Source organism: Meleagris gallopavo, chromosome 5, assembly GCF_000146605.3.
Source record: "Meleagris gallopavo isolate NT-WF06-2002-E0010 breed Aviagen turkey brand Nicholas breeding stock chromosome 5, Turkey_5.1, whole genome shotgun sequence".
NCBI classification, from domain to species: Eukaryota; Metazoa; Chordata; class Aves; order Galliformes; family Phasianidae; genus Meleagris; species Meleagris gallopavo.
The window spans coordinates 12,112,413-12,138,833 of NC_015015.2; the positions used below are offsets into that span (position 1 = coordinate 12,112,413).

At 40.3% G+C, this 26,421-nt stretch overlaps 1 protein-coding gene across 3 annotated transcripts in view; it reads right to left on the bottom strand.

Annotated features, from left to right (window-relative positions):
- SERGEF (secretion regulating guanine nucleotide exchange factor) overlaps window positions 1-26,421 on the bottom strand; it is a 77,681-nt gene that overhangs the window by 24,601 nt on the left and 26,659 nt on the right. For all 3 annotated transcript variants that reach the window (XM_031553447.1, XM_031553448.1, XM_010711079.3), the window contains one exon: window positions 19,733-19,893. In XM_031553447.1, the coding sequence (XP_031409307.1) occupies window positions 19,733-19,893 (161 nt within the window). The remainder of the gene's footprint in view (window positions 1-19,732; window positions 19,894-26,421) is intronic.

Genomic DNA, 26,421 nt, shown 5'->3' on the forward strand with positions numbered 1-26,421 from the left:
CAAAAGATCTTTTCTCCCCAGGGTCTGTGAAGGGAGAAAGCTATTAGAGCTAGTACCTTTGCTCTGGGTTAGCTCATTGATCTTATAACTTGTGCCACTTAACACCTGCCACAATTCCTCCCACAGTCATTTATTTCTCCACAGAAGGGCTCCACACCTCAAAGTCCAGTTGACCTGTAAATTAAACCTCAGCACGGCTATTAGAGTTATCTTCTTACATGAGCTAGAACAAAATTCCTCCCTCAGATACAATCACCTGCAATTAACTTCAGGTTTTACTTGAACATTCATGGATCAAGGTAAAATTTGTTTCAGGACATCCACTTTACATCAAGGAGGACGGTTCTAATTCAGAAGATCTGATTTCTTTTTATCACTGAGACCAAGTAACTGAAGGCTGACCACATTCTACTTATGTGCAGAAAAGAAGAAGTAATCTTCCTTCCTCCAGAGTGAAATAATCTAACCAGTGGCTATAACCCAGACCTCAGCTAAAAAATTCAGCCCGTACATTTTATGGCAGTTCATTACAATAATACATGTCTATGCTTCCTTCTTGTGCACCTGCGTTAGCTGGAGATTCCTGTAGTGAATGGAGCCAATGCAAGCAGGCCATGCACATGCCTTGCTAGCATTTTTCATGTTAAAGGCACTGAAATACAAGATGCGTAAGGGTCTCAGCAACCTTCTCTTTGACACAACGTCTTTCAAGTCAGTGGAATATTTCTGTACTTGCAAAACTCCCCTCCTCATCAGAAACGCATATTGAGAATTACTCAAAACAGTTATACCAAAGGATTTTGAATTAGTCATCTTAAGATTAGAAACACTGAATTCAAAAAGTTTTACGAAGAACATAAATGTAGGATTAGCTTTGACAGTAAAAGAAAAACATCAGCTGAAATTAAGTATGGCAACATCAAATGGTGTATCTGAGACAGACATTCTGGAGCAATGAATGGATTGCAGGTGTAGATCATTTATTGAGGGTATTATGTAAGGGAGAGAGCCTGGGGAACAAGCATTCACAAAGCAACCCCAGGGTACACGATGGACAACCAGAAATTCAATACCTTGCTGGAGTTTATTCCTATACAATACAGCCAGTTTTGCAGAGAAATAAAAAATATTGCTAAAAAAACTCTTGTAGCTTGGCACATGCCACACAAACCAACACTGTTTTTTATTTGCACTACCATAATCATACTAATTTATTGAATCAACTACAGATTCCCAAAAACGGACCCCAAAGTGCTTATGTAAAGATCTCTGCAGCAACTAGCCTGATTATCCATTAAATGGGGTGATGCCAGCCAACAGCAGGAGAAAACAAAATTAAACATCTATCAGAATGTGCAGTTCGTCCAAATTTCATACCACAGGCACCTATAAATATATGAGTCATTATAATAATGTACAAGGTAATTATATTTCGTCACTCATTACCTTGACCCATGGACGACCTCTCATCTTCAAATGGAAGACAGAATCCAGACTTGCATTTTTATGACTAGGAGCTCTGCAAGGAGCATAGCTTACATAAAGAAACATCCTTAGTAGAGCAGGCACAGAAGAAACTCAATGTTGTCAATCTACTGCAGCTTTACCTTTTACCTGCCTGTGGCCTGTGACATCACCAGTGACAAACAGACCACATCTTTTGCTGGAATGCTCAGCCTGGGGCCAGATGGTGCACATCTTCTCCTGGAGTGCTTTATGTGTGATAGTGCACAGGCAGGCAGGAATAATGCAGGGCATAACAAGGTAGATGCGAATCTATCCAGCTCAAACCTGCAAACAGGTTATTTGGGGGTACAGAGTCTCTTCACTGCTACTCATGCAAAAGTCCCAACAGCAAAACGAAGAGATTATTTTGATGCCTTGTTACTTAATAAAGAGATGGCAGAATCATGCTTGAGGAAGTCCCAGGGCAAAAATTCTGGCAAAGCAGAATGAACAGTTTTTCCCAGATAAAATTCTATGCCTCATTCAAATAGTTTTTACTGAACCACAGGCCACAAAACTAAACCTAGACCTCAACAAGCCACTTCTCTAACCTCATGCCTACTTAATTCCTGTAGAGAATACAGAGAATACATGGTGAAGCCCGGGAGGACAGGAAGAACAAAGGAATTGCTATATTGGATCAGTCCACTTCAGTGATAGTTGTTTCACAGCCGCACAGCAGAAACCCTCAGCAGACAGTCACAGAATAAACTTATAAAGTCTATTCTTAAGGTCCATAACTTTATACCTTTGAGCGTGAAAGTTTACATCTTTTCAAGAGACAATACAGAAGTTTATTTCCTTTTTCCCTGCAAATTTGGATATTCTCAATATGAGCATCCAAACATTTATTGACCTCTGGTATATTTCCTTCTCTAAAGCGTTTGTTATTGTTGAGTCTTTTTTGTTGTTGTTGTTTAATCAAACAACTCTCTAGGAATCAAAGACTGTAATCTGAATTGTTCCTGCCTGAACATCTGATAAACAATTTCAACTGTAAAAATTGAATTGATTCTGGTTCACACAGAAAGCTACGTAACTAATAAATACCTGGCAAATCAAGAAAGAACTTCAGGGGATGTAACCTGAGAAGCAGTCATTAAATTCCCTCTTAGTCCTGCAGCATGGAGTCAGAGTAAGAAGAAAACCACAGAAAGAAGCATTAGTTTCGATGGTTAATTTCAATATTACTGTGTTTAGTATGCTGACTCTTGGTTCATTTGCAAATCGGCACATGCCCATGGGAGTGGGATCTCAAATCATTCAGCACTATGGCAGATTTCCAGTTCTTGGCAGGAGGGCTGCTTTCCTCCATGAATCAGCAATTGTCCATCAAACTACAATCTGCGAAGAGGAAAAACCCACCTCATCAGCATAAACAATGTGCACGTACACGTGTACATATCCAAGAGAGCATGCTTTGGTCTATATATACAATCCACACATGAGGATTACCATTTGCATAGACAACCATATCCATGCTCTTAAAGCAAACAAAAGAGTGATTTCTCCCAACTCCTGTCATCAGAAAATACATTGATTATGCGCCACATCATTTGCACTGTAAGATTTTGAATGTTATGGTAAACAAAAACATAAACTCATCTTATTTACTGCTTTACCCCCAGAAACAGCTCCAGGTCCCACTCCCACTGTGGCCAACTGGAGCACAGCTGATGGCTTGCCTGCTGCAGAAGAGCAAGCTACATTTGCATTTAGAAATGATGCTTACCAGTGAGTGTGTCTAAACACCCATCAGCAAGGAAAACAAGCAGCAAGAAAGTTACATTTGAAACATCTTTGTGAAACATGCTCCAGAATTTTAACAGCTTTCTAAAATATAAGGTAAATACTTCTAAACACGATAGCAAATGAGGTGAATGCTGCCCTAGTAAAATGAACTTATTCTCAGAAATATGCTGACAAGGAAATGAGGCACTTTGGAAATACATTACAGAAAAGCGTGTACCAATAATTCCTCATTTTATTCCTTCCGTGTCTGTCTCTCTCTGATACACAAGAGATTGCAGTATTCTTACTGTACAGCACCACTGCACTGATATTAAATAACAGCAGTTTTGCTGGCTCAGAAATGCCACTCTTTAAAGAAGGCTGAGGGACAACTACTATGATCTGAAACCCACTGCTCAAATTCCGGAATGATTCACAACTTGAACTGCTAGCAAAATTACAGCCTAATCAAGGGGCTGAAGTACTTGAGCAGAATGCCTGGCTCCTCATTGTTTCCTTTGTTTGAATTATATGTCCAGGGCACTGCAAAATTTACCAAAACTGTATCTCTTTCCCAGAAAGTAATCATAAAACCTGCACTTTGTGGATATAGATTCACGATTTGAAGCCACACATAAATTCTCTCAGTAAACAGCTTTTGTTTCTCGCAGCATTAATTTGCACATGGGCTGAAGCTCATTGAATACAGAACAGCCAAGTTATCAAACTGCAGCAATACAGTTGAAGGGGAAGCACTTCTAAAATGCAAAAACGTATGTTAATATTATTAGTTACGTAAGGGTGATCCATGTTTACACAGCTCGAAACTGGATTCAAAGCCTATTTTAATAGCCAACTGTTTCAACTTGCACGTAAACAAACATACTGCATTTCTTCATTAGCTGGAATTTGCTGCAGTCTGTCAGCCATCTGTACTGTCTTGCATTCTGCTCTCTGCTCAGAGCACCGCTATCAAATGTTGGTGATATAGCATTGCTCTCTTTGGAGACATCATGACTACACTATAAATAGTTTAGAGACATAAAATGCTATTTCTTACAGTTCTCTTAATATCAGTGTTCTCAGATTGTATTAGGTTGTATTCGCTTTCTCATCCAATTTTGGTTCTCCATGGCTTTTTGAGGTAAGAGATTTAATTTTGGTGCTCTCAGAGGCGCAGAGCAAAAACTGCAGCCCAAGCACAACTTTATTCAACTTGTGCACCCTCCAACTCTGGGCTGCAGAGGCCGATGCCTCCAGCAAAGCCCTGCAAATATCTGCAGTGCAGTCACAGGGGTGACTGCATAGCACAGCACCCGGGCTGGTGCCAGATCGGCCGCTTGGGGTGCCAGTGGCAGCCATGGGGAAGACATCACCCAGAAAGCTGAGTGGTATGCACTATTTGCAGATTTCCAAGGGCAGGTGATGGCATCGTTAGAAGAACACAGCACAAAAACCCCACATATCTTAGAAGAAGCTTGCTGAGTCATTTCCTTTTTTTAAGGAAGTGAGGAGAACTGGTGGTGAGGGAAGGACAATAGCCCTTACATTCCTGTTTTCTTTCTCCTAGGATTGGCCAAGCACTGGGATGCTACTTGTGTAAGAAACAGCATTTGACCAGTGACACAATACAAAGCACACAAAGTGCTTGATATCTACACTAGTTGTCAAAACAAAACGCTACCACTTCAAGAAGGTCTGTTTAGTTCATCTGGTCTTTAGTTCTCTCAGTGGATGAGTTGATAACTTTTCTGGAAGGCCAATGTTTGCCTCTAAGCTTACTCTACAATTTAAATCATGCTTTTCATTTCTGCAGTGCTGCAAACCAGCCCTCTCATTTGAGAAGGAATTTCCAGCCCTCCAGAAATGGACTCATGCCATATTCGTGCAACACATCTCGGCTACCCCCACCAAGTGTGTCAGATTTGGGGGAGAGAGGGGAGAGGAAATCACTTAGCAAGAAGTCAAAGTGCTTATTCTTACAATGTGATTTCTATTTCATTTCTCAGCTTCTGGCTGAGGACAGCATGTTAGAAAGCTGTCTAATTTTATTACCCTGTGAGCCACGTACACAGCTGAGCAAGACTCACTGACAGTCAAACCAGGAGAGCAAAAATTTGCCATCTAGTATTCCCTGATGGAAACAGACTCTTAGCATGCAATTCAGCAGAAAAGTTATGTGGGTTTCTAAAGAAGTCCCCTCTGGAGAAGTTGTTTTTTTATAGACATAGCTTCTAGTAAAGCTGTCACTGGAAAAGCTGCCCTTTTCCTAACTCGTCGTCCTTTTCTGGAACAGCAGCATCAAAAATGCCCATGTCCTTGTGTCCTGATCATTTTTAGCAGAATTTTGCTATTAAATGCTATTAAACAAGTCAAGCTGCAGGCTTGAAAGCAGGCTGCTAAGCAAACTCACTGCCACAGAGTGCTTCTGCAAAGCTGCAAAGTGCTACTGCTGCAGTGAGGAAAATTAACTCAGACATGCAAGCATTTAGGGGACAGGAAACAAAACAGCTCCTCCAATTATTTCTTTCTTCTATATCCACACTTACTAGGCACTAGATTCAAGGAGGTCTGGGGGGATAACAGGAGACAGGTCTGCTCAGTACCGTCACGGAAAAAACAAAAAATTGCAATACCATTTTCTAAATATTCCAACTCTGTTTTGGCACATCATATCTCAAAAGCAGTCTGGCATGGAAATTTCAAGCATGTATAACTCGAGAGCCCTTGACAACATCTAATGCACAGGCTGCTCATCATACACTGAGGTACTTATTTTTGGGCTTCACCTTGGAGCACGAAAGAATCACTGTTTTGTCAGCACCAGAAAAGTTTATAAATTCTGCCAGATACATCAACATTATGCATTTCATCAAAGGCACTTTACATACATTGCAGAGATATCCACAACTCTGCAAAGTTCAGCACTTCAAGATCTGTGCCTGCTTCAAACAATGTGAAATCAGGTTGTGATGTTAGCCACCAAAACCTCCCCTCTCTATAAGAATAATTTGTGTTTCGCAGCTTTCATATCACTAATGTGATTGCTAATGTAGTATTGCTTCTCCTTTGCCCACCTCACAGTTCCTAAACACACTTTAATTTGGTATGGAACCTTCTCAATTATGTTAGTAAGTGCATTAGCCTCTGGAGCTCTGAAGGCAGCACAATTTTGGGAAGCTTGCAAACCTGCAAGAGACATCCTTCATAGCACTGGACTATGAAAAGGTGGCAATTTTGGACCCTCTCATTATTATTAATTTATTTAAATTTTTGAAAAAGCCTTCCATATACACTAAAAACATCTAATATCTCCTCCTGAATTTTTGCCACTGTTAGGATACCTACAGAAAGAGGTCCACTACAAACCATGCTAAATGCTACTGCTATTGTTTACTTTCTGTGTCCTGCATGCAAGCATCTCTCATATTACATAGGCCATAAAGACCTTGAGAAATAGTTTTGCTTTTCTTTAATTCCATCCATGTACCAGCTAGCCCAAGATTCTACATAGATACTCCAAGTCACTGTGAAAATACAAAAAAAAGACATCTTACTTTGAATTGTTACCGAGAACTCCAAGAAAATTATATTCTACTGCTCAACACCAATGATCTGTGTCAATTACCACACTTGGGCTCCTTGGGCTTTATTTTGTAGCCTTCCAGAGCATGAATTCTATTATAGTCAGACTTTCCAACCTCCGTTTGCAGTAGGTACCCAAACCCTTCACAAAAATGCTTTACCCACCATAAAAAATTGTCAAGTGCAATTCCCTTCCTTATCGTCTTCTCTAGGTGGAAATTTCTGGGAAATAAATATCAACAATATGCTATGCAATCAGCCTTGGAAAGCCGAGGCGGCTTTTAGCAGGAGACTGGTGCTTTGGGTGATTTGTGAATACAGGGCTCTTCAAATACCAGTGATTTCATGCCAAAACCAAAGCCATGGCAGTGATGCTGCTCTTACACAAAGCAGAAAAGATTCCTTATAGTTGTCTTGCATATTGCAAAAAGAAAGTCAGAATCATGGCCTGTTTTTCCACGGAATTCACTGTGAAGCATTCAATTCAAACCTGAAGTAGAAAGTTCAGGCATAACTATAAAAAAAATAGGAAAAACAAAAGCCATGCAAGCAGAGCTATTTGAGGATACTAAGCCAACTTAATATGTTAACTGAGATGAAAAAACTAGCTTTGTGTTTAGAGGTTTGTATGTATATACCAGGCTAAGAATAAAAATTAAAGGAACTTCTTCAGACAAGTGAGGATCCTTAAAAAGAACTGCAGACAGCACGCATGATTCCAGATGAATAATATTGTAACTGAGAAGAAACATTCAAGATTGATTCTCATGCATCTGGGCATGTCTTTTCCAAGGAGCATTTTAATGATGACAGCCGCTTCGGTGTCACCTCTGAACAATACGGTCTCCTTTCAGCTTCCTGTTTACCCTTGTAGAAGAACACAACCTTGCAGACATCAGGCTTTTTAATTTTCTGAAGAGCAGAGGCTGTGCTTTTAGTCGACTAATTTCAATAGTGTATCCATCACTCAGACTGGGAACCTATTAATACTCAAAACAGGGGCTATGAGAAGGGCATAGACACACACACAAAAATCTTACACAATGAGATCAAATCTGTCAGCGTAAGCTAGAGGTGCTTAATTTGATACAACCAAAGAGCAATTTATGCTAAAGAAGAGCATGCAACTAGAGAAACAGAACAGACAGAACAAACTCTGAAAAGCAAATGATCATTTCAAGCATCCCGATCGAGAGCTCTGACTTTCCGTGTACAGACAGATAGTTTAACACAGCTCCCTGACACGTTTTCTGCTTTGCAAACTTTGGAGAATCAAAAGAGTAAGAACAAAGAGGACAGCTAATGTTAGTGCTGCTGGGTTAAAGCAAAATAACAACGAAGACCCACTGAACCATGAAGCATTTTTTTTTCCAAGCTGCTATTTCAGTTACAGCCTCCATCTCCACGAGCCAGTATAACAAATGCCAGCTTCTACCCTATCACTGAGTAATATGAATACCTTATTTTATCCAAAGGGGCACATTGAGAGCTCTGAGCTGCTTACATAATTTTTCTATGCGTTTTCCTGCACCCAAAATGTGTATTATAGCTGACAGGAGGAAAAAAACAGCCTGATTTCTTTAACTTCCCCTTCTCTCCTTGGTTGCCTTCCCAGTAAGAAGCATCGCTTCTGCAACCTGAACTTATCTGAGCAATGCTCTTTGTATTTAAATAATATGAAAAACCATTTCTCTGACAGCTTGCTATCTTACAGCACAGGACAGAAGCTTCATATTTCTGAATTTTGAGCACGTGTACAAACAACTTTTGAGGACAGATAACAGGATAATTCAGGTTTGACGGGACCTCAGGAGGTTTCTAATCCAATTTGCTCACAGGCAAGTCAGTTATTAGGTCTGACCATACTGTCTGGGCTTGGTCCAGGTTGGTCTTGTAAATCTCTAAGAATGAAAACAGTACAACGTCCCTGGGCACCACTGCATGATCATCCTTGTGGTGAAAAAGGTTTTCCTTGCATTGAGTACAGGCTTTCATTCCAGATTGCATCGTCTGTTTTTCTGCCTCTCACCTGACCCCGTTTCTTGAAGAACATTCTCATAGGCACTGGCAGGCAACTACTGCATGTCCCAGGAATCTTCTCCTCTTCTCCATGCTGAATAAGTCTAGTGAGATCTTACTTGTGAGATTTTCACTAATCAGTTCCCGGTTGAAGAAAATGTTTTGTTTTTTTTTTAAAAAAAAAGTCTAAATATTTACTCAGAACAACTCGTATTTCCAAGACCACCAATACTATCCAATAGCAGAGTAAGCTTCCTACAGTTTAAAGATGAGTGGGTTGGTTTTGGTTACTATCTAAGAAAAAGTCAATTCAAAATAGAGAGCAGGCCTGGAAGCTTCCCACCTGAATGGCAAACCACTTCAGTAAATTTTAGCAAACAGAGTTAAAGTCGAACACAGAGAAGCTACAGCAACATTAAAATATACTGATTCAGGTTCACAACATTGCTGATAAAGTTCACTTTTCTCTAAGGATCTACATACTATTACTCCGCAAATCTTCACAAGAATAAATTACACTTTCCAAGTGTTAAGGACACATTAACATGACACAGGTCATAGAAAATTCAAATTTCAAATACTTACTGAATCCGATAGATCAGAGACCAAATCAGTATTAGAATGAAAAAGAGGCCTACATTAACTAAAATAAAACTCTCTGAAATGATTAAATAATTTTTCAGTCACTATGATAACACACATTCCAGTGACTTAGATATCACAGAAAGTCATTTAGACATAATTTCATTTCTAGCCATTAATTGGAATGCATAACTCCCTGGACCAATTCCAGGAGATTTTTCAAATCCAATACAGAAAATTTCATGTCAGCCTGAACAGCAACTAATAATCTACACTATACCTCATGAACTGCAACCTGCAACAAGACAGGCACAGCAGTATGGCAGCACATTTTAAACTGTCTTCATTCTTGTGCTCTTCAGTTGCATTAAGAATCAGAAAGTACTTGGCAACAAACTTTCGCTTCTCTTTCATCAAACAAGTTTAGACAATTCACTCACTTGTACCTAAAAGACCAAAACAATATACTTATTCTTGCTTATAAGTTTAATACTTTTAAAACACTTGCACTGTGCCAAAACCTGTTATGCTTAATCACCTTCAGTTTTCCCTTACTTCTGAAATCAACTGGACTAATGAAGCACACTCTGCATAGCTGAATGTAAAATCAAATGTTTGTCAAATGGCAACAGAAACGTTACCCAAGAGCATTTATAAAATACTTCTGAACACTTGAAGCTACAATATATGTATCCAGCCTCTCACAGATGATCACTATCTTCACTGCCTAATGCATCTCACATATTAAAATATGACAGCCATCAGACACTGTATGGCTTTACAGTGGGGCTGACAGCTGTGCTGGATGCTGTGGAGCCCTCCACTGACCTAAGTGTGCCCCTCCCAGCAACACTGAACTTGATCCAGAAACTCCTGCAGCATTTCAGGTCTCTAAGTCAAGATCACAACAGAGTTGTGTTGTCTGCAAATAAATACCAAAGGATTCTATACAGAAGATTAACTACACACTGGAATGCTTGCTGTGTTTTTTTTTTTCCCTTTCCCTTTTATTCTACTCTGGCCATCAGAGACCCAAGCAGTGTCGTTTGCTCTTATCTAGCCATCTGTGTTTTGCTCTCTCACTTTTGTTGGCTGTTTCCTTAAGGCACACTTTGAACAAGGCTGCTGTTCAAAAACACCCACACAGGTATTTTGCACTCCCTACCTATGGGGATGTGACTCAGGGCAGAAGGCAGCGACAGAATGCTTTCAGGTTTTAGCATGGCAACACAACAAGAGAAGCAGTTTGGGTTCTCTGCAGCTTCTAGATGCAGTTGGGTTAACTGCAGACTTGGCTAATAAAAAAGTTTTGCTTAGTCACCTAAAACCACTGGTGCATTCCTCCTGCTCTTCCAGGCTCAGGCAGTTTGCCCTGCTATCACTGGCAATGTGCTCAAGGTGCTGGTCTTCAAATCTTCACTTATCTCCATCCAGCAATGCAAGGTTTGAAGTCACTTACAAAGACAGGAGAGAAGCATTCAGGGATTTTTCTACTCGTAGCAGAGGTGTAGAATACAATTATTGACCACCTTAAGCCTTCTATTCATTTCAGTGATCTGCCTGTGGGGAGCAGGGGAAACATGCTGCTACATTGCCAGAGGAAGGAAAAGATTATTTAAAGATCAGGCAGGTCTGCTCTGAAACAGCTGAAAAGTCTGACGCTGATCCAGGGCAAACAAAGCCCCACTGCAACTCACCTTGAGGTACTGCCCTTGGCTGAAAAACGGATGAGTGAGGAAAAAGGAAAAAGCATATACTTGGGTTTCTGCAGAATGAGTTTCTTCTCTCATCAAACACAGTGCAAAGGAAGGAGGATGCACAGAGTATGGAAAATGTGGCCCTGAGAATTTCAAAGCGCCAAGATCCCTGTTTATCTGCAGTTTTAGCTCTACTTTTCCCAAAACTTTTTCCAAAATAATGCACTGAAGTATCAAAAGGTTTATGACCAACATATTTTTACAAACACAAAACAGCTGTGTCTGCAGCCCATCTCTCCCAGGTGCTGGGCCCAGCACTATGACAAATGGGAGCTGTGTGCCAGACTTGTTCAGGTGCTGCACCAGATGGCTCTCAGTAGGTCTGAACAGGAACAACAACTCTCCTGGGCAAGAGAGCAAGAGAAAGGCACAGGGGAAAGCACTCAGAAACAAAATATCTCACAGGAAGCATCAGCTAAGTCCCGTGTAATGACCGTGGTCCTGCACCAGAGATCTTTGCTACATCGATTACGAGTGAGAGCAAATTACCTGAATTGTTGGGAGGGCGACTCAGACAAATGGAACACAACCACGGGTTTTCTTACACCGCTTCTCTAAAATCAAAGTATTCCTCTTCAACTATACTTCAACTAAATTGCATTTAACAACACACTCGTGTTTTTACTACTTCTGACATCTGCCTTACTGGGAATTTAATTAAAAATAACTGAATGACATTAAAATAGTCTGATTGAAGATCCAATCTGGGATTCACAGATTCATTTTTTAGCTCAAACGTAATAGGAAGTTAACAATACCATTCCAATTGTTTTAATGTTTCTGAATCATTTTCTCCCTGAACATCAGCCAACATACAGCACTGAATACAGAAGAAAATAAGCAAGAAAGACAGATGGATCCAAGCTTGAGTTGTTTCTCTCAGCGAGTGTATAAACATACAAGTGCATCACAACAAATCACATCTATCTAATGTGAATAAAAGGTTTTCAGAACTTGGTCCTGTTTTCTCAAACTATCACAGTTGAGTGCTCAGCCCAGAAATAACAAAAGAAGAGAAAGCAAGCTGTTCCTCTCTCAGCCAAAGGATTCAAAGAGAAAGCTGATGCAGTCTCACTCTCTGAGATATTAAAAGACATGGAACTCACACCACATCCCATTTCATGTTTCTATTTAGCATGAGAAGTTTTACACCTAATCACATAAGTACAATTCTGCACGTCCCTACATTTTTATTGACATGGGTTTTGTGTAGCAGAGATCCCAGAAACAAATACTACATAGAATAAGCTGTATGAAATTGGAAAAGCTCTTAGAGATGCACAACGAAACTTAAGAAGTGACGGTCATCACAGATCTCCATTTTCTTGTTTAAGGTTACCTCTATGTCCACACGATACAATAAGCCTAAGATTTTGTGTCCTTTCAAAACAGAATTAAGAATAAAAAACACAACAGATGTCATGAAACTACAAAAAAGGAGATTGTGAATTTTTGTTTTATGAAGACTTAAGAACATCCCCTCCCACCACAACCCATATGATTTGCATTCCCAATGAAAACATCAAATTCACTTAGAAGCAGAAATCAATCTTCATGCTCTTAAGAAACTGGCACGCAGTTTCAAAATAATCTTTTCAAATACGACAAAGTTTGAATTTTCCAAAGACAAGTTGACAACTACTAGCTCAAAATCAGATCATAGCTAAGACTTAAGCTCCTACCTCCCCATATTACTGTTGGAAATAAGAATTATTTTAATGAATGTTCTCTTAGTCCAACAACCCACTCAGGAACATGAAACAAAGGGTAGGATCAAAAGAGTTCTTAAGAGTTCTTAAGACGTGAAGAACCAGTTCTTCATAGCAATCAACACAGACCACTCCAGGTGAAAAGATGACCTTTTGCCAATTCCTTTAAATACAAGATTTGAGAAACAGATTTGCCTCATAAATCCACAGCAGAATCCCTTACATATGATACGTTGTACTAAGGCAGGCTGTTTCTTATCACCGGCTACCAATGGTTCAGTGCATGAAACCCAGCAGTGGGAAGTTACTGTAATGCCTCCCAGACAAGTTCAGAAACCCTTTTACTCCATAAATTTAAGGTGCAGAAGTCTAATACTGACCAGGTCAGGACCCCAAACATCTTCACTAGTTATGAATGTACACTAAACTGCAAATTGGACCAGATTTTTAAGAAGTGGATTTTGTAGAAATTTAACATATTTGACAACAGTGGAAGATGTCACATTGAGAAGAAAGCACTCGTCTCCAGCAAACACATTCATTTCACTTACATTTCTCATAGTTATCTTTCAGTAAGCCGTGAGAAGACGTTGGTCAAATGTCTGAATTGTTGAACTTACCACACCAACACTATTTCTTCCCCCTGAGGAAAGGATAACAGCAGGGCCTAGTAGAGCCACAGACATCAGTAAATCTAGCTCAGCAGGATCATACACAGTCAGGTGAAGGACTTCTGCTCCTGCAGCAGCTGTCAGCCTCAGCAGTCCAATCCAGTGAGCAGAACAGAAAGGCACTGCAGTGACATGCCTGACATGCCCCAGAGCAAGAGCCACCTACCAACCAACATTGGTTGCATGGCAAGGAAGAAATACATTTAATCAAAAACTGAAAAATCCATGATAATTAAAAGCCTTGTAATGCTTTCCATTCACTTTCTGTTCGTATTTGCTCTGAAAATAGCAAAAAGTTCTCTTCACTGCTCCCAGAAGTCATGAAGGGTGTGTTTGGATCAGGGTTGTGTTTTTCTTTTTTTTTAATAACATTAACCCAATTATCATCTAAGTTTCATAAATTTGCTCTAAGAAAGGGTACTCCATTTTTCCATTTTAAGTCCATTACCACAATGAGTAATGCATCTTTAAAAAAACAAAGATGCTTTCATCAGTTCTTTGTAGTGGTTAAGTCGTAAAAACTGGGCTATAGCTAAGAAAAAAGGCAGGGGGAGAAAAAAAAAAGATCAATTCACTGTTCATTATTTCTGGAATTTACTTTTGTGGGTTTAAATCAGAAAGCCCTTTCCTGAAACTACTGAATAAAAAGGGTTTTCTTCCACACGGAGAAGAAAATAAAAGTGCCACAAGAAATTAAAATAGGAGAGTGAACAGGAAAGACACGAAGGGCATAAGATTCAAGAATTAAAAATATATTCTATGCTTTCACCTGTACAAAAAGCAAAGTTATAAGCATTCGTTGTGGCATACACAAAAGCAATAAAGGAATCGCATCGTTACGTACACTTGCAATACATCTTGTTATAGCAACCAATCAAATAGTTCTGACTTAAAGTGGCTTAAACCTGTTAGACAAAGTTTGTTAGATGGCTTTCAGCCCTTCCTCCTCAATCTCCATCGAGGTCAAGCAGAGCCCGGCTTGTTTTCTTTTTTCTTCCTACAGAAATAAACCAAGGTTTCAGGTTTTCAAGGTTTTGAGTGACTTCTCACTTCCAAAGCGTGAAAGGAACTGACAGCAGAAGCTGCAGGTAAACCTTGGACAGCTTAAATAAGACGGAGAAAAAGGATTTCCACTGAAGAAACTGTAAGTAGGAACTGGCAAGCTAATGCTTGTTCATCTAACACTTAAGAACATAAAGACTGTGGCAAATATTCTGGTAAAGAAACGCATTTTAAGAACTCCTCACAGGCTCCCTATACAGTTGTTGCCAAGAAGAGATCATGTCTATTAGCTATACACCTGGAGACAGAAGGACAGATGGGATTTGGAGCTGAAGTGATAAAAGACTGGAGGTGGCATTATCAGATACATACCACTAAGGAACTATCACATTTTTCTCCTGTATAATAAAACAGAAGTTTCTCGTTAGAGTTTTTACTTGCTTCTCCTGTGATAGACTATCCTCCAAGGCATCAGCAACAGGAGCACAGGTCTTAGCAATCTTTGCTGCTATCTGATTACATGCCATAGCCTCTGAATTTAGTGACACCTCTGCAATCAGCTGCCAGGAGACCAAAAAGAAACCCTTCACCTTGTTTTAAAGCAGGAGACACTTTACCACTTCTGTCCTCACGAGATTAGAGGCATCATTTTTGCTTTCACTTCTCCCTCCTCTCACAAACAAGCTTTACTGGTTGATTGCTGGGGCAGAGACATGGGCTATGTTAGACTCTAAAAGCAAGCACCGAGTTCAGACATAGCTCCTGCATTGGATGACTTCAGTTTCAATTAGAAGTGAGGCAAAGGAGATGAAGCACCAGGTGAGAGGACAGACAGACACCTGCCGTTTAGCAGGCTGCCTAGTGAATTTGGTGTTTGAAACCTACTGTGTGCCAAGGTACTGACATGGCATAGCAACAGCTGTAAGCATTACAGCAGAAACAAGAGCTTCTCCCCCTTCTGAACCCTCCTTCAAGCAGTAGCATTACAGCAGCTTACAGCCTAAGCACAAAGGCCAGCAAGACCAGCAGGGCTCACAGCTTCAATGCCGCAACGATAAGCAAAAGCTGCAAACATCAGACAAATGAAAAGCAAAGCCATCACCAGGATGACCCAAGTTCAAATCAAATCTCAAATCCTGAAATTAAAAGCAAGGAGAAACAGCCTGCAGGCTGGCCAGAACAGCATTGGCTCAGTGAGGTTATGGCCCCACAGTGACAAGTGACTTTGGCAAAGCCCTGAGGAACAAGCAGAGGAACAACAGTGTCGCAGCCACCAGGACCCACCTCACCTCAGCCATTTGTTGCACACTACCCAGAAGCCCAGCACTACACATACAATCCAGCAAGGAGAAACTTTCATAATGTAACACTTGGTTTTTGGTTTTTATTGGTGTTGGCTTTTATTTTGTGGGATTTCTTTTTAAGAAAACAAGGCAGAATAAAAGAAAATAAAAGTGAAATCACTTCTATTAATGCAAAAGAGTAAAAAAGGGAGCACTCCATCCAGCTTCTAAAAGTAGTACTCTCTGAATAGCCTGGTTTTTGTTGCTGTATTTATGAAAAGATTCCTCCGTTACAGAACCAACCAGCAATTCATCAATGCAACAGATAAAAGAAATATTACTATTTACACCCAGGTTTTTGACCTGAAGTTCTAGGGTCAGGTGGGCAAACTAGAACTCATCTAACCCTCAATAATCATTTTAACATTATTTTTCCATCCTTAAAAGAAGATACTGATGAGATTTCTTTGCAGAGAATGCTGCAAATTGATAGCTTTGTTCCAGTTCACTACAGTTTCTTATTGATTTTCTCTCATTTGAGCCTGCATTGATTTGTTAATCCCTTCTCTGCAACAGTTTTAATGACAAATTGAGAATGAAAAACTGCATGCTTTAGGGCCTTTTCCACCAACCTCTTGCTTCAAACCATAATTTCACATAGATTTGGAAAACATCCATACCCTGGGTCAGACCTGACTTAGCTCATACTAAGACAATCTTTACACTGCAGCCTTTCCGCTTAGGCTTCTCATAGATGGACAAGGCAGCTACTGAAAGAACCCTAGCAAGGCAGAGGAGGATTTCTGCATTTAGGACAGCCCCCTTCCAGGGCTGTTGCTTACACAGGCTTTGTCTTAACACTGACTAGATTTTTTTTAAGCAATTTTGCACCACCAAACCACAGCAGGGTCAGCAGAAGCAAGGCAGATACAGGCTGCCACATGTCAATGGCTTATTTTTGTTCCCTGACACAACTGGCCCCCCTTCAGCCATCACTGCCAACAGTTAGGCTTGGTGACTGTGAAACTGAGGAGGAAATTAAGTCCAAGAACTCAGGTATCCAAAAATGACAGCGATACAAGTTTTCGTAGTCTCCTAACTGAAATTGGAGATCTCAGTCCTCAGCTGTAATCTAGCACAGCTTTCTTTAATTACAGAAAGGGCATAATGAGAGCACGGCTGCATATGAACCGTGCTGCATATCCAAAATGACTGTAGACTTCCCTTCCATCCAATTTAGTGAAAAATGTTCAGCACTGCAAGATCATTTCTTCTCATTTGTTTACCGTTGCAGCAAATGCTTGCTGCAACGTGAATGACATGCTGAACATACCCCAAACAGTAAAATGATAGCTATTAAAACCAAAAATATCAAATTGGCCTGGAAAAGCATTTTGACAAGGAGGAAACATTAAGCCAGGTCTTTGTAGCATTTGCTAAATACAGAGGCTCATCATATTTCAGGCCATTCGTATTTAATTGTCCTTTCATCTGAAGAGCAGTGGCTGTGAATGCACATCAGGCAGCAGATGAGTCAGATGTTCTGAAGAGGTCCAATCAAGGACGCCCCACAACATAAGAGCACTGCATGCATAATGTCTCACACAACTGACTTCTGCTACAGCCCCAAGTTCCTTTTCAGTGTCTCATCCTATTCCATGGCGGTTCTGCACAAAAGCAGTGAGAGAAAAAAACAATAAAAAGGCCTGCAGACTCTTATTTCAGGAAGTTTAAAGGCAGGAGACTACAGGAACCTGATGTTCATGCACACTTAAAGCTGATTAGCAGATAATCATCTTAAGTGCAGGCTTTTGTTCTTCCATTGTTTCGAACGAAAAACAAACAAAAAACATCCACTTGTATTTCTCAAGGTCAGTGTTTCCAAACGAATTTGTGAGATGAAGCCAAACTCACAGTGAAAACTTACAGTGTGTGTCTTCCACAACACTTCAAAATTCAGTTTTGGAAAGGTAGACAGACTGCAGATACTGAGATTATACTCATTTCAGCACAAAGAAGAGAGACTCCCCAGTCCTTGGTGAGGGTATGAAGACAAGTCACAGCACAGGAGGTTATCTCAAGGACAGCACAGTAGACTTAAGCTAGTGTGCCTTTTATACTCTCCTCTAATTTCTACATCAGTTTCTCCACTTTGGTTTTAGCAGTATTAACACAAGTTCAAAGGGAATCAATGGACCAAAACATGGTTCAAAATTTTTGTTCAATCATTAAAAATCATTAGTTGTAAGCGTCAGCTATTAAATTGATCCTCTTTAATGAAGTGCATGTTGGAGTTGATAATTCACAGTAAGCATGGAAAAGAACTCATCCTCTCTGTGTTCATTTTAACTCAGCTCAAATCAAACCTCATCTTTGTATGATGACAAATGGAAAAAGGATACTTTGTGTGTAAAAAAAAAACAAAAACCCACCACCAGCTGACACACTACACAGTACATACATTGCAACTTAACACAATTTTAGGTATAAATTCTAACTCTGGCATTATTTAGTAACCTTGAAGTGAAGTGATTTAGGCTCTTATCTGTTTTTTCCTTTTCCCATCAATGCAGATCCTCTCAGCGTACAAATGATGCTAGCTCTTGATCACACTCTTCTTAAATCATCTTCATGCTGTTAGCTCTGCAAAGAATGATGCCTGATCCAGAGCACTGCCATTGCTAATCACTCAAATCAAGTCTCTCACAGGTCTATAAGGAGGAACAGCGCTGAGGGCAGCAGAATGAAGATGAGATGTTGTTTTTACTCTTTCTTTTCAAAGAACGTTTCTGATTGCATCTCCTTCCTTCACCTTCATGGATCACTCATCCTGCCAAGCTTAAGTTCCCCTGGCAAAAACTACAGTTGCCGTGGCTTTGTATTGTACAAGAGACAAGAGAACTACTTCAGGCATTGCCCAAAGTACAAATGAAAAGCAGCACAAAACAGGTTTAACGGTGGTGTTCCTATAGCTATCTAATAGCAAAAGCAAGGATGCCATTCTCAAAACAAGTTAGACTGCTGTTTGAGACTCAGTGGAGTCAACACCAGCCAAACAAATTATTTGTCAATGCAGCATCCTATGCTCTAAGGTTCCACTTCTCATCTGAGTGCACACATCCACAGAACGTTGATGACAGGAAAGGGCTGAGGCTGACTCTGCTAACTGAAGTCCTGCTGCAAGACACAAGCTGAAGGCAGAGCAGCAGTGCATGCACTGCAGCTGAAGACCTCAACCTCTACTTACTCCTTGCATTCTGACTGCCACAGGGAGCTGCACATTGCCTCCCAGCAGGCCAATCGCCGCATGCTGCTTCTCAGACACTAACAGGCCAAGAATATGGTTTGCAGGCAGTACGGGTTGCATGATTTGTCAGACTACAGCAAACAACTTTGAGTTCCTCTGCAATATTCACTTTCCCACCATCTTTGTGTTTGTGGATTTTCTCAGTCATACAAAAATGACTCCAATACGGATGTTACGAAGTAGAGAAATTGCTTAGTCAACCTGAGACAGAAGCTGCAATATAATTTATCAGCTAGAGAACAGCCATTGGCTAAATTGTTTCAGAGGGCTTCAGCAAGAAGTAGTGCCACACCTGGGCAAGGTTCCACCCCAGCTGTGAGACTCCATCAAAGCTGCAGCTATCTTCAGTATGCATTTATATGTGAAAGAACTTGGCATCTGGTTCAAACAAGAAAAAATGAGCTTCTTAATGCAAAAGCCTTTTATGAAATTTGAAGTAACTGAATCATTAACTTCTGAGCTTACAGGAAGAGCATCAAGGGCTTGTGCTGCAGCATTTGAAAGGTTTCTATTAGGAAATTGTTCTGATTATCTTAATGCACCCAAGAAAAACCTGGAAAAATGGTAATTTCTTCATTACCTGAGATGCTCCATTTAGGCAAGACAAGGAAATAGGAATGTTACAGAACAGCTTCACGGATTGTTCAGATGCTGTGCACATCTCCTCCCCATCAGGAACCACTGCATGTCTTCCAAGCTGTCCGTAGTCTGCTCTGCCCCAGGTGAATACCTTCCCAGTTTCTAAAAACAAAGCACATTTCAAGATTACTTATTCACTAGGTTCCTGGAACATCTGGATACCAATTCAAAGCTAGAACACCACTTTCTAATGATCTTATCTAAAGCTTCAAAAACCTAGTGAAAACTTATTTGCTTCTGGGAGCATAAGAAAAATTATATTAAAACTAAAGATGAATTGAGTTGCAATTCCACACAGTTTCTCCAACTTCATTAACTTTCCAGCAGAATACCAGCTGTGCGATGGCCTGGGCTGTAAATGAAACCACTCCAGTGAAGCTGCTTAACTTGTATATACTGCATGCAATGCACATAATTTGTTTATATAAAGGATGTTGTTTTTTAGCTTAACAGAAGCACACACACAAAACAGCTGTTTTTGAAGCACAAAAGATTGTTTTCTGTTCTCAGCATTTGCCACAGAAATATCCATCCTATGTCCTGTATTTAACATATGGTTTGTTTTCCTGATAGAAGTCAGGATACCTTCTGTCACAACTCCTGCTAGCAAAGTGATAGCCCTCGGGGCAGCAGCTGATTAGTGAGGAACACCACCACAGTCATCATTAAGCACTGCAAATACACAAGTTTGTTCTCACAGGAATCACATTTTTACCAACACAGTTTTAAATGAAATCTGCAGCATTTGGATCATCCTTCTCCCCACATTACAAAGGGTTCACTGCTGCAGGACTGACACCCCAAAGTCCATCCTACAAAATGAACAATATTCATGAAGTAATGCTTCTTACCTTCCATTCCTATTTTGAAAGAACACGCAAGGTGCAAGCTTTTTTTTCTTAATGACATAATTACATTTGCAAGGAAGTCAGTGAAAGCTCTCCTTCCACAGCTTCCAATTTAAAAAGTTCTATATACACAATATAAACAATATGCTCTTACGTGGGTTTTTACTAGAAGCAGCAATCCCATTATAGCCCAGAAGGAAGTCTGCAGCGACCCTGAATTCCACGTGCACCTTAGTCAAGCCTCAAACTTCTCCTGAGAACTGGATTCCTCAAGTCATAAGCTGAATGATTTTAATTTTCCTCAAATCATAGAATCACAGGGTAACTTGGGTTGGAAGGGTCCTAAAAGATCATCTAGTTCCAACCCCCTGCTGTGAAATCTGTGAGAAGTCAAGCAAAGCAGCTCTAACACTCACTTCTGCCCTTGCCTTTCAGTGAAGACGTATCCCACAGAGCTGACGGTTTCCTTAATATGCCTCAGGAAACCTGAACACCTCTTTATTTTTTGGGTGCTGTTATACTGTCTCAGAAGGAACATAGGCACTGCTGGTTTGGGGGATTTAAGCTGGTAATGCATTTCAAACTGGAAATCTCTGACGTAGTAGAAATGTACATGAAGTATATCCATCTTCCTTGGAAATCTGCTGGTAGTGGTATCTTTCACTCAGATCTTTCAGTTTTTCAGATTCATTCTCTCAGTTCACTGATAACGCTTTCCCTGAAATAATTAAGGGATAAAATTAGTTGTCCTTTTCTTTCAAGGGCACAAAGATTTTTTGCCTTTGGAGCTCTCTAGCACTTAGGGAGAAGCTGAAACCAATCACACACTCCTTTCAACCCAAGAGAGGTCTTTCAATACACAGGCTTTGTTTTGTTAGGTTAAAGCACTAGAAGGTTTCATTAATAGAACACCAGTATGCTTTAAAACTTGGAGGAAATAGTTTGTAGCTTTAAAAATGTATATGCTTATTTTGTGGGTACTGTATTTATTTTACAGTTTGGATGGATCTCTGCTAAAAACGTCTGCAGCTGCAAAAATGTTTCAGGAAAGCTCCTGTCTCAATATGTTCTGCAGCAAACGTAAATGTAGATTGAGTCTCGGGCTTTTACATCACACCAGATTACTGCTCCTATGAAGAAGTCTGTGAGCAGACTAGAAACCTGCAGGCAGGCTGCTCTACTTTGTATCAACTCCAGGAAGTCAAGCTGAATTTTACAGAGGATAAATCCAGAAAGAATTTTTGTAGCATCTAGTTAGATTATTAACATGCCACAGGCTCTCAAGCCAGACATTGCTGCATTGACCTCAAGGACTGTAATTCAACTTAAAGCGTTTCAACCCTCAGAAGCCAAACAAGTCAAGTGCAGGAGAGATAGAGGTCAGCAACCTATAAGGCCTCCAGAAAGGTGAGCAGGGTATGTGATGACACATCCAGATCCTCCCAGGCCAATGGTAGCACTACCTTGGACACAGGAAAGAGTCTGACTTTTTTCCCAAATGCAAATCGTGTGTTCCATCTGGACCCAAACACTCAGAGAAGCCCCAACCACTCAGGTAACAGCAAGGATCCTGGGCATGCTCACATCAGAGCAGTGCTCTGCCTTCTCTAAATTCATGCCTACTGCTGGCATTCATGGATTCAGATGAAGGCAACATAAAATTCCAAGATACATCTGACCAGTTACTCACTGAGAAAATTATTTTCCTGCTCTGTAGGTGACCAGTCGATACCATCTGTCTAACTACAGCTGCCATCAGCTGTTTATTATGTTTTTATCAGCAATGAAGACTGGAAAAAGCTCCTTTACCCACCATCTCTACATGCTGTAAGTTTGGCCTTTTTTTCCTTCTACTATTCTTTACGTATTGGTGCCCTTCAGGTTTACTGCAATTCTATTATTTGATCAATTTTTGAGGCACTACATTAAACTTTCAAATAAGTTGAAATATAAATAACAAGCCTGGAAACAGTATGATGCTCATGATTTTTCTTCTCCACAACCTTACAATGGCTTTGAAGTGTGCTCATTTTTATTACTGCAAATTATTCCAGCAAATTTGGTGGAAATAAAGAACATGAGTATATCAGAAGGACTGAAAACAGACAGTAATAGGGCTTAGCTACAGCAGAACACCTCCAATGCCCAGATTCTGTTTTAACTGGACAAGCAGCATAGAAACACCAAACAGCCTTTAGCAGTCTCACTGTTCACAAGCAGAAATAACCAATTTCACTTTTTTCCATTTTGCAACTAAGAGAAACAAGTTTCAGGTGGTTATTGGTTACACGGAGAATATCAACCTTAAATTTTAAACCAGATAATTTTTTTTGTTTAAGAAGAGATTAAAAGTTGGCCCAAAAAGCCAACTCCTTTAGATATCATGAACTCCAAAATATCTTTTCTGTAAGAGAACCTAATAGAAGCTGATTTAGAAGTGCCTCCTCTATAAAATGCCAATTACATTTTTAGCTAACAGACCAACAAAAAAATTTCAGTCACAAGTGGAAATTTCAGGCTGAGGCAAATACCAATGCATGGAAAATTCCAGCCAAGAAGGTTAAAGTCTTCTCAAAATCCTAAGCGAAAGAAAGCATTGAGTTATGACAGAAAGTGTTAAGCAACTGTAATGAGAGGTATTGCTACTGTGCTGCTTATAATATAGATGGTATTTTAAAATGTTCTAAGAATATTTGAGAAAGACATTAGTCATACAGAGTAAGGAGGCTGCAGGATGAATTACTTAAGAATGAAGGGTGATATAACAAGGAATGTTGGTCTAATATTAGAATAGAACAGATTTTAATTAGAAGTCAAGAAAACATACACAGTGATGAGTCAACTGGACAGAGTACATCAACCATGGAAGTAGCTGAGGCATCAGAAAAAGGTGTTTTGTACCAGACTCATACAGTAAAAGAATAAAAGGCAGGAGGAATTTCTTCAGCTTGTGTGAAAGAAAGACGCATACTACATTGGCAGCTCTTTTAAGATACTAATGATGCTTCCTAAGACCTTGATCTTGCCATGTTCTGAACACATGGGCCCCAATTCCTAAAGGTTCTTTAAATCCTCAACAGTGAAGATCAGCATCACCCCAGAAGACATTATCACAACTCCTTCTTTTCCCACAATCAAACCATAGAATCATTAAGGTTGGAGAAGACCTCTTAGGATCATCCAGTCCAACCGTCCACCTACACCAATATTGCCTACTAGATCATACTCCTAAGTATGACAACATCTACCCTTTAACACCTTCAAGGATGGCGACTACAACAATTCCCTGGGCAGCCTGTTTCAAAGCTGACCACTCTTTCTGAGAATAAATTCTTCCTAACATCCAATCTGAATCTTCCCTGGTGCAACTTGAGGCCTTTCCTCTAGCCCTATCACTGTTAACTGGGAAAAGAGGCCTAACACCACTTTGCCACAGCCTCCCTTCACCAGCTTCATTGCCTATCTCTGGAAATGCTCCAGGGCCTTGAAGCTTTTCTTTTAGCAAGGAGCCCAAAACAGAATGGTTGCAGCCTCACCAGGGCTGAGTACAGAGGGATGACCACCTCCCTGCTCCTGCTGGCAACTATTTGATACAAGCCACAATGCCATTGGCCTTCTTGGCCACCTGGGCACTCTGCTGGCTCATGTTCAGCCAAGAGTCGACCAACACCCCCAAGTCCTTTTCCTCCATGTAGCTTTCCAGCCATTCTGCCCCAAGCCTGCAGCATTGTATGGGGTAGTTGTGATTAAAGTGCAGGACCTGGCACTTGGTCTTGAATTTCATCCTACTGGCCTCACCATGAAAGTATGATAGTATTCACTGGAAATCCAGCGCCAGAAAGGCTCCTCTGTATTTTCCTCAATTCAGCCTTCTATCCTTATGCTACCACATAGCGTACACAGTTAAGAACAGCCTCAAGATTACAAATTTACAATCCTCAGAATTTTGCAAATCCAGCAACCTTGCATAAAGCACCTCTAGTTGCTTCCTGCCTGACACTGTGGCTCTTACTGTGCTCTACGGTGCTGCCGAGACTGCAGAGTTATGTTATCTGGCACTTTCTCAGTCAACCTACTCAGCCACAAAAATACTTGGTGAAAAAATATCTATTTGGAAAAAGCAGCCTTTTGATTTTAGAAACAGCTTGGTTTCACTGTTAAACAACAGGCGGACAGGGATATTAAAATTTACTCCTTTTCACATAGATTCAGATTAATCTTTCTATCAATTTTTCTCTTTTAAGATGATACCATGATTGCAGTAGTATTACCTCCTTGAAGCCTCTCTTCAGTACGCAGACAAGCTTTGAACTATGCTTTCATAAATACAAGATGAAAGAGTTCATCTAGGCTATCTTAAGTCACGGTTACATTAACAATTACTTTGCAAATGAAGCCTGGATATCCATGCTGAATGCTTAATCTCATTCAGATCTGAAATAGGATCTTCTATAGTAAATTCCTAATGTCTGCTTTCATGTGAAAATTCACAGTAGCATCTATTTAAAACTGACATTTATAGGGAGCACAGAGAGCAAGTCAACCCCTGTCCCACAGCTACACACCTCTGCCATCCTTCAGGACAACTATTTATCCTCCAACCATTCTAACAACCATTCTGGTTTCAGCAGTTGCAAACCTGGCAACACTACTGCATCTACAATGCTGTACTGTGCAAGGTTCTGGTACAGTGCAGGATTAGCAGAACTGACAAAGGTTTCCATGGCCGCTTTATGCTCTTACACAGGAGTCCAGTACAACAGAGCTGCCCAAACCCCTTAACAAACCTTTCTACATGACCTCCATAGAGGCTTCTGCATTTTTACATAATAACCTATTTCACTGCTGTTTTGTTTTTTTTTTTTTCTATTTTGATTTAAAGCAGCTATTAAAAACATCGTGAAAGCACAAATCTATACGTGATGCTGAGGTCATGCCTCTTCTGTCAGAAAAATTCAACAGAATAGGAAGAACACTCCAAGAGTTGTCAGCAATAGAAACCTCCAGATAGGACAATTGCCATTTTCAGCCTTGTGCAGTCACAGGCTGTAATATGCTTCTAGTTCAGAAGAGTACACGGCCTTCAACATGCAGCAGCTCAAGAGGGCTTCCAGGCTTGCAAGCAAACTATAAGTAGGATTAAAACTGCAATGAGAGGCCAACAAACAAGTGCAATGGAAGAGAACCATAAAAGTATCACCAGTGTTCCTGCAGCAGCTATGGATACGTCAAACTTTTATGTGCTTTAAGTGGGTCAAAAACTGCTGCCATTCTCACCTGCATCAGATACCCCAAGTCTGGTGACCAACTGAACCACGTGTGTGACAGCAAAACAAACAAAAAAGGCACCTAATGGGTTTCACACCACTAGAACCAGTGGCTCATCTAGCAAACAAATGGCTTCTCTTTGTGACCCACGTCTATTGCCCAAAATACTAATAAAAATTAAGAGGAAATAGAAAAATAAATCAGCCAAGAAGACAATTACGAATTTATGAAAGAAAATTCCCCCAACCAGGAGGAACTATAATACATGACACGGATCTAAACAGCATAAGAAAATAGCATCCAGCTGCCCTCAGAACCTCCTGGAAATATCAAAATTCTAAGCATCCAGTGACTCCTAATAAGGAAGTATAATGGCAAACACTCTGCTAGGCAGGCAGTGCCATTAGGGTGCTTTCTCTTAGAGAAGACAATGGGATTGTGGCAGCTTTTAGCCCAGACAGAGAGGTTCAGAGCACAGACTGAGAACTTCAGAAACCATTTGCTCCAAGATAAT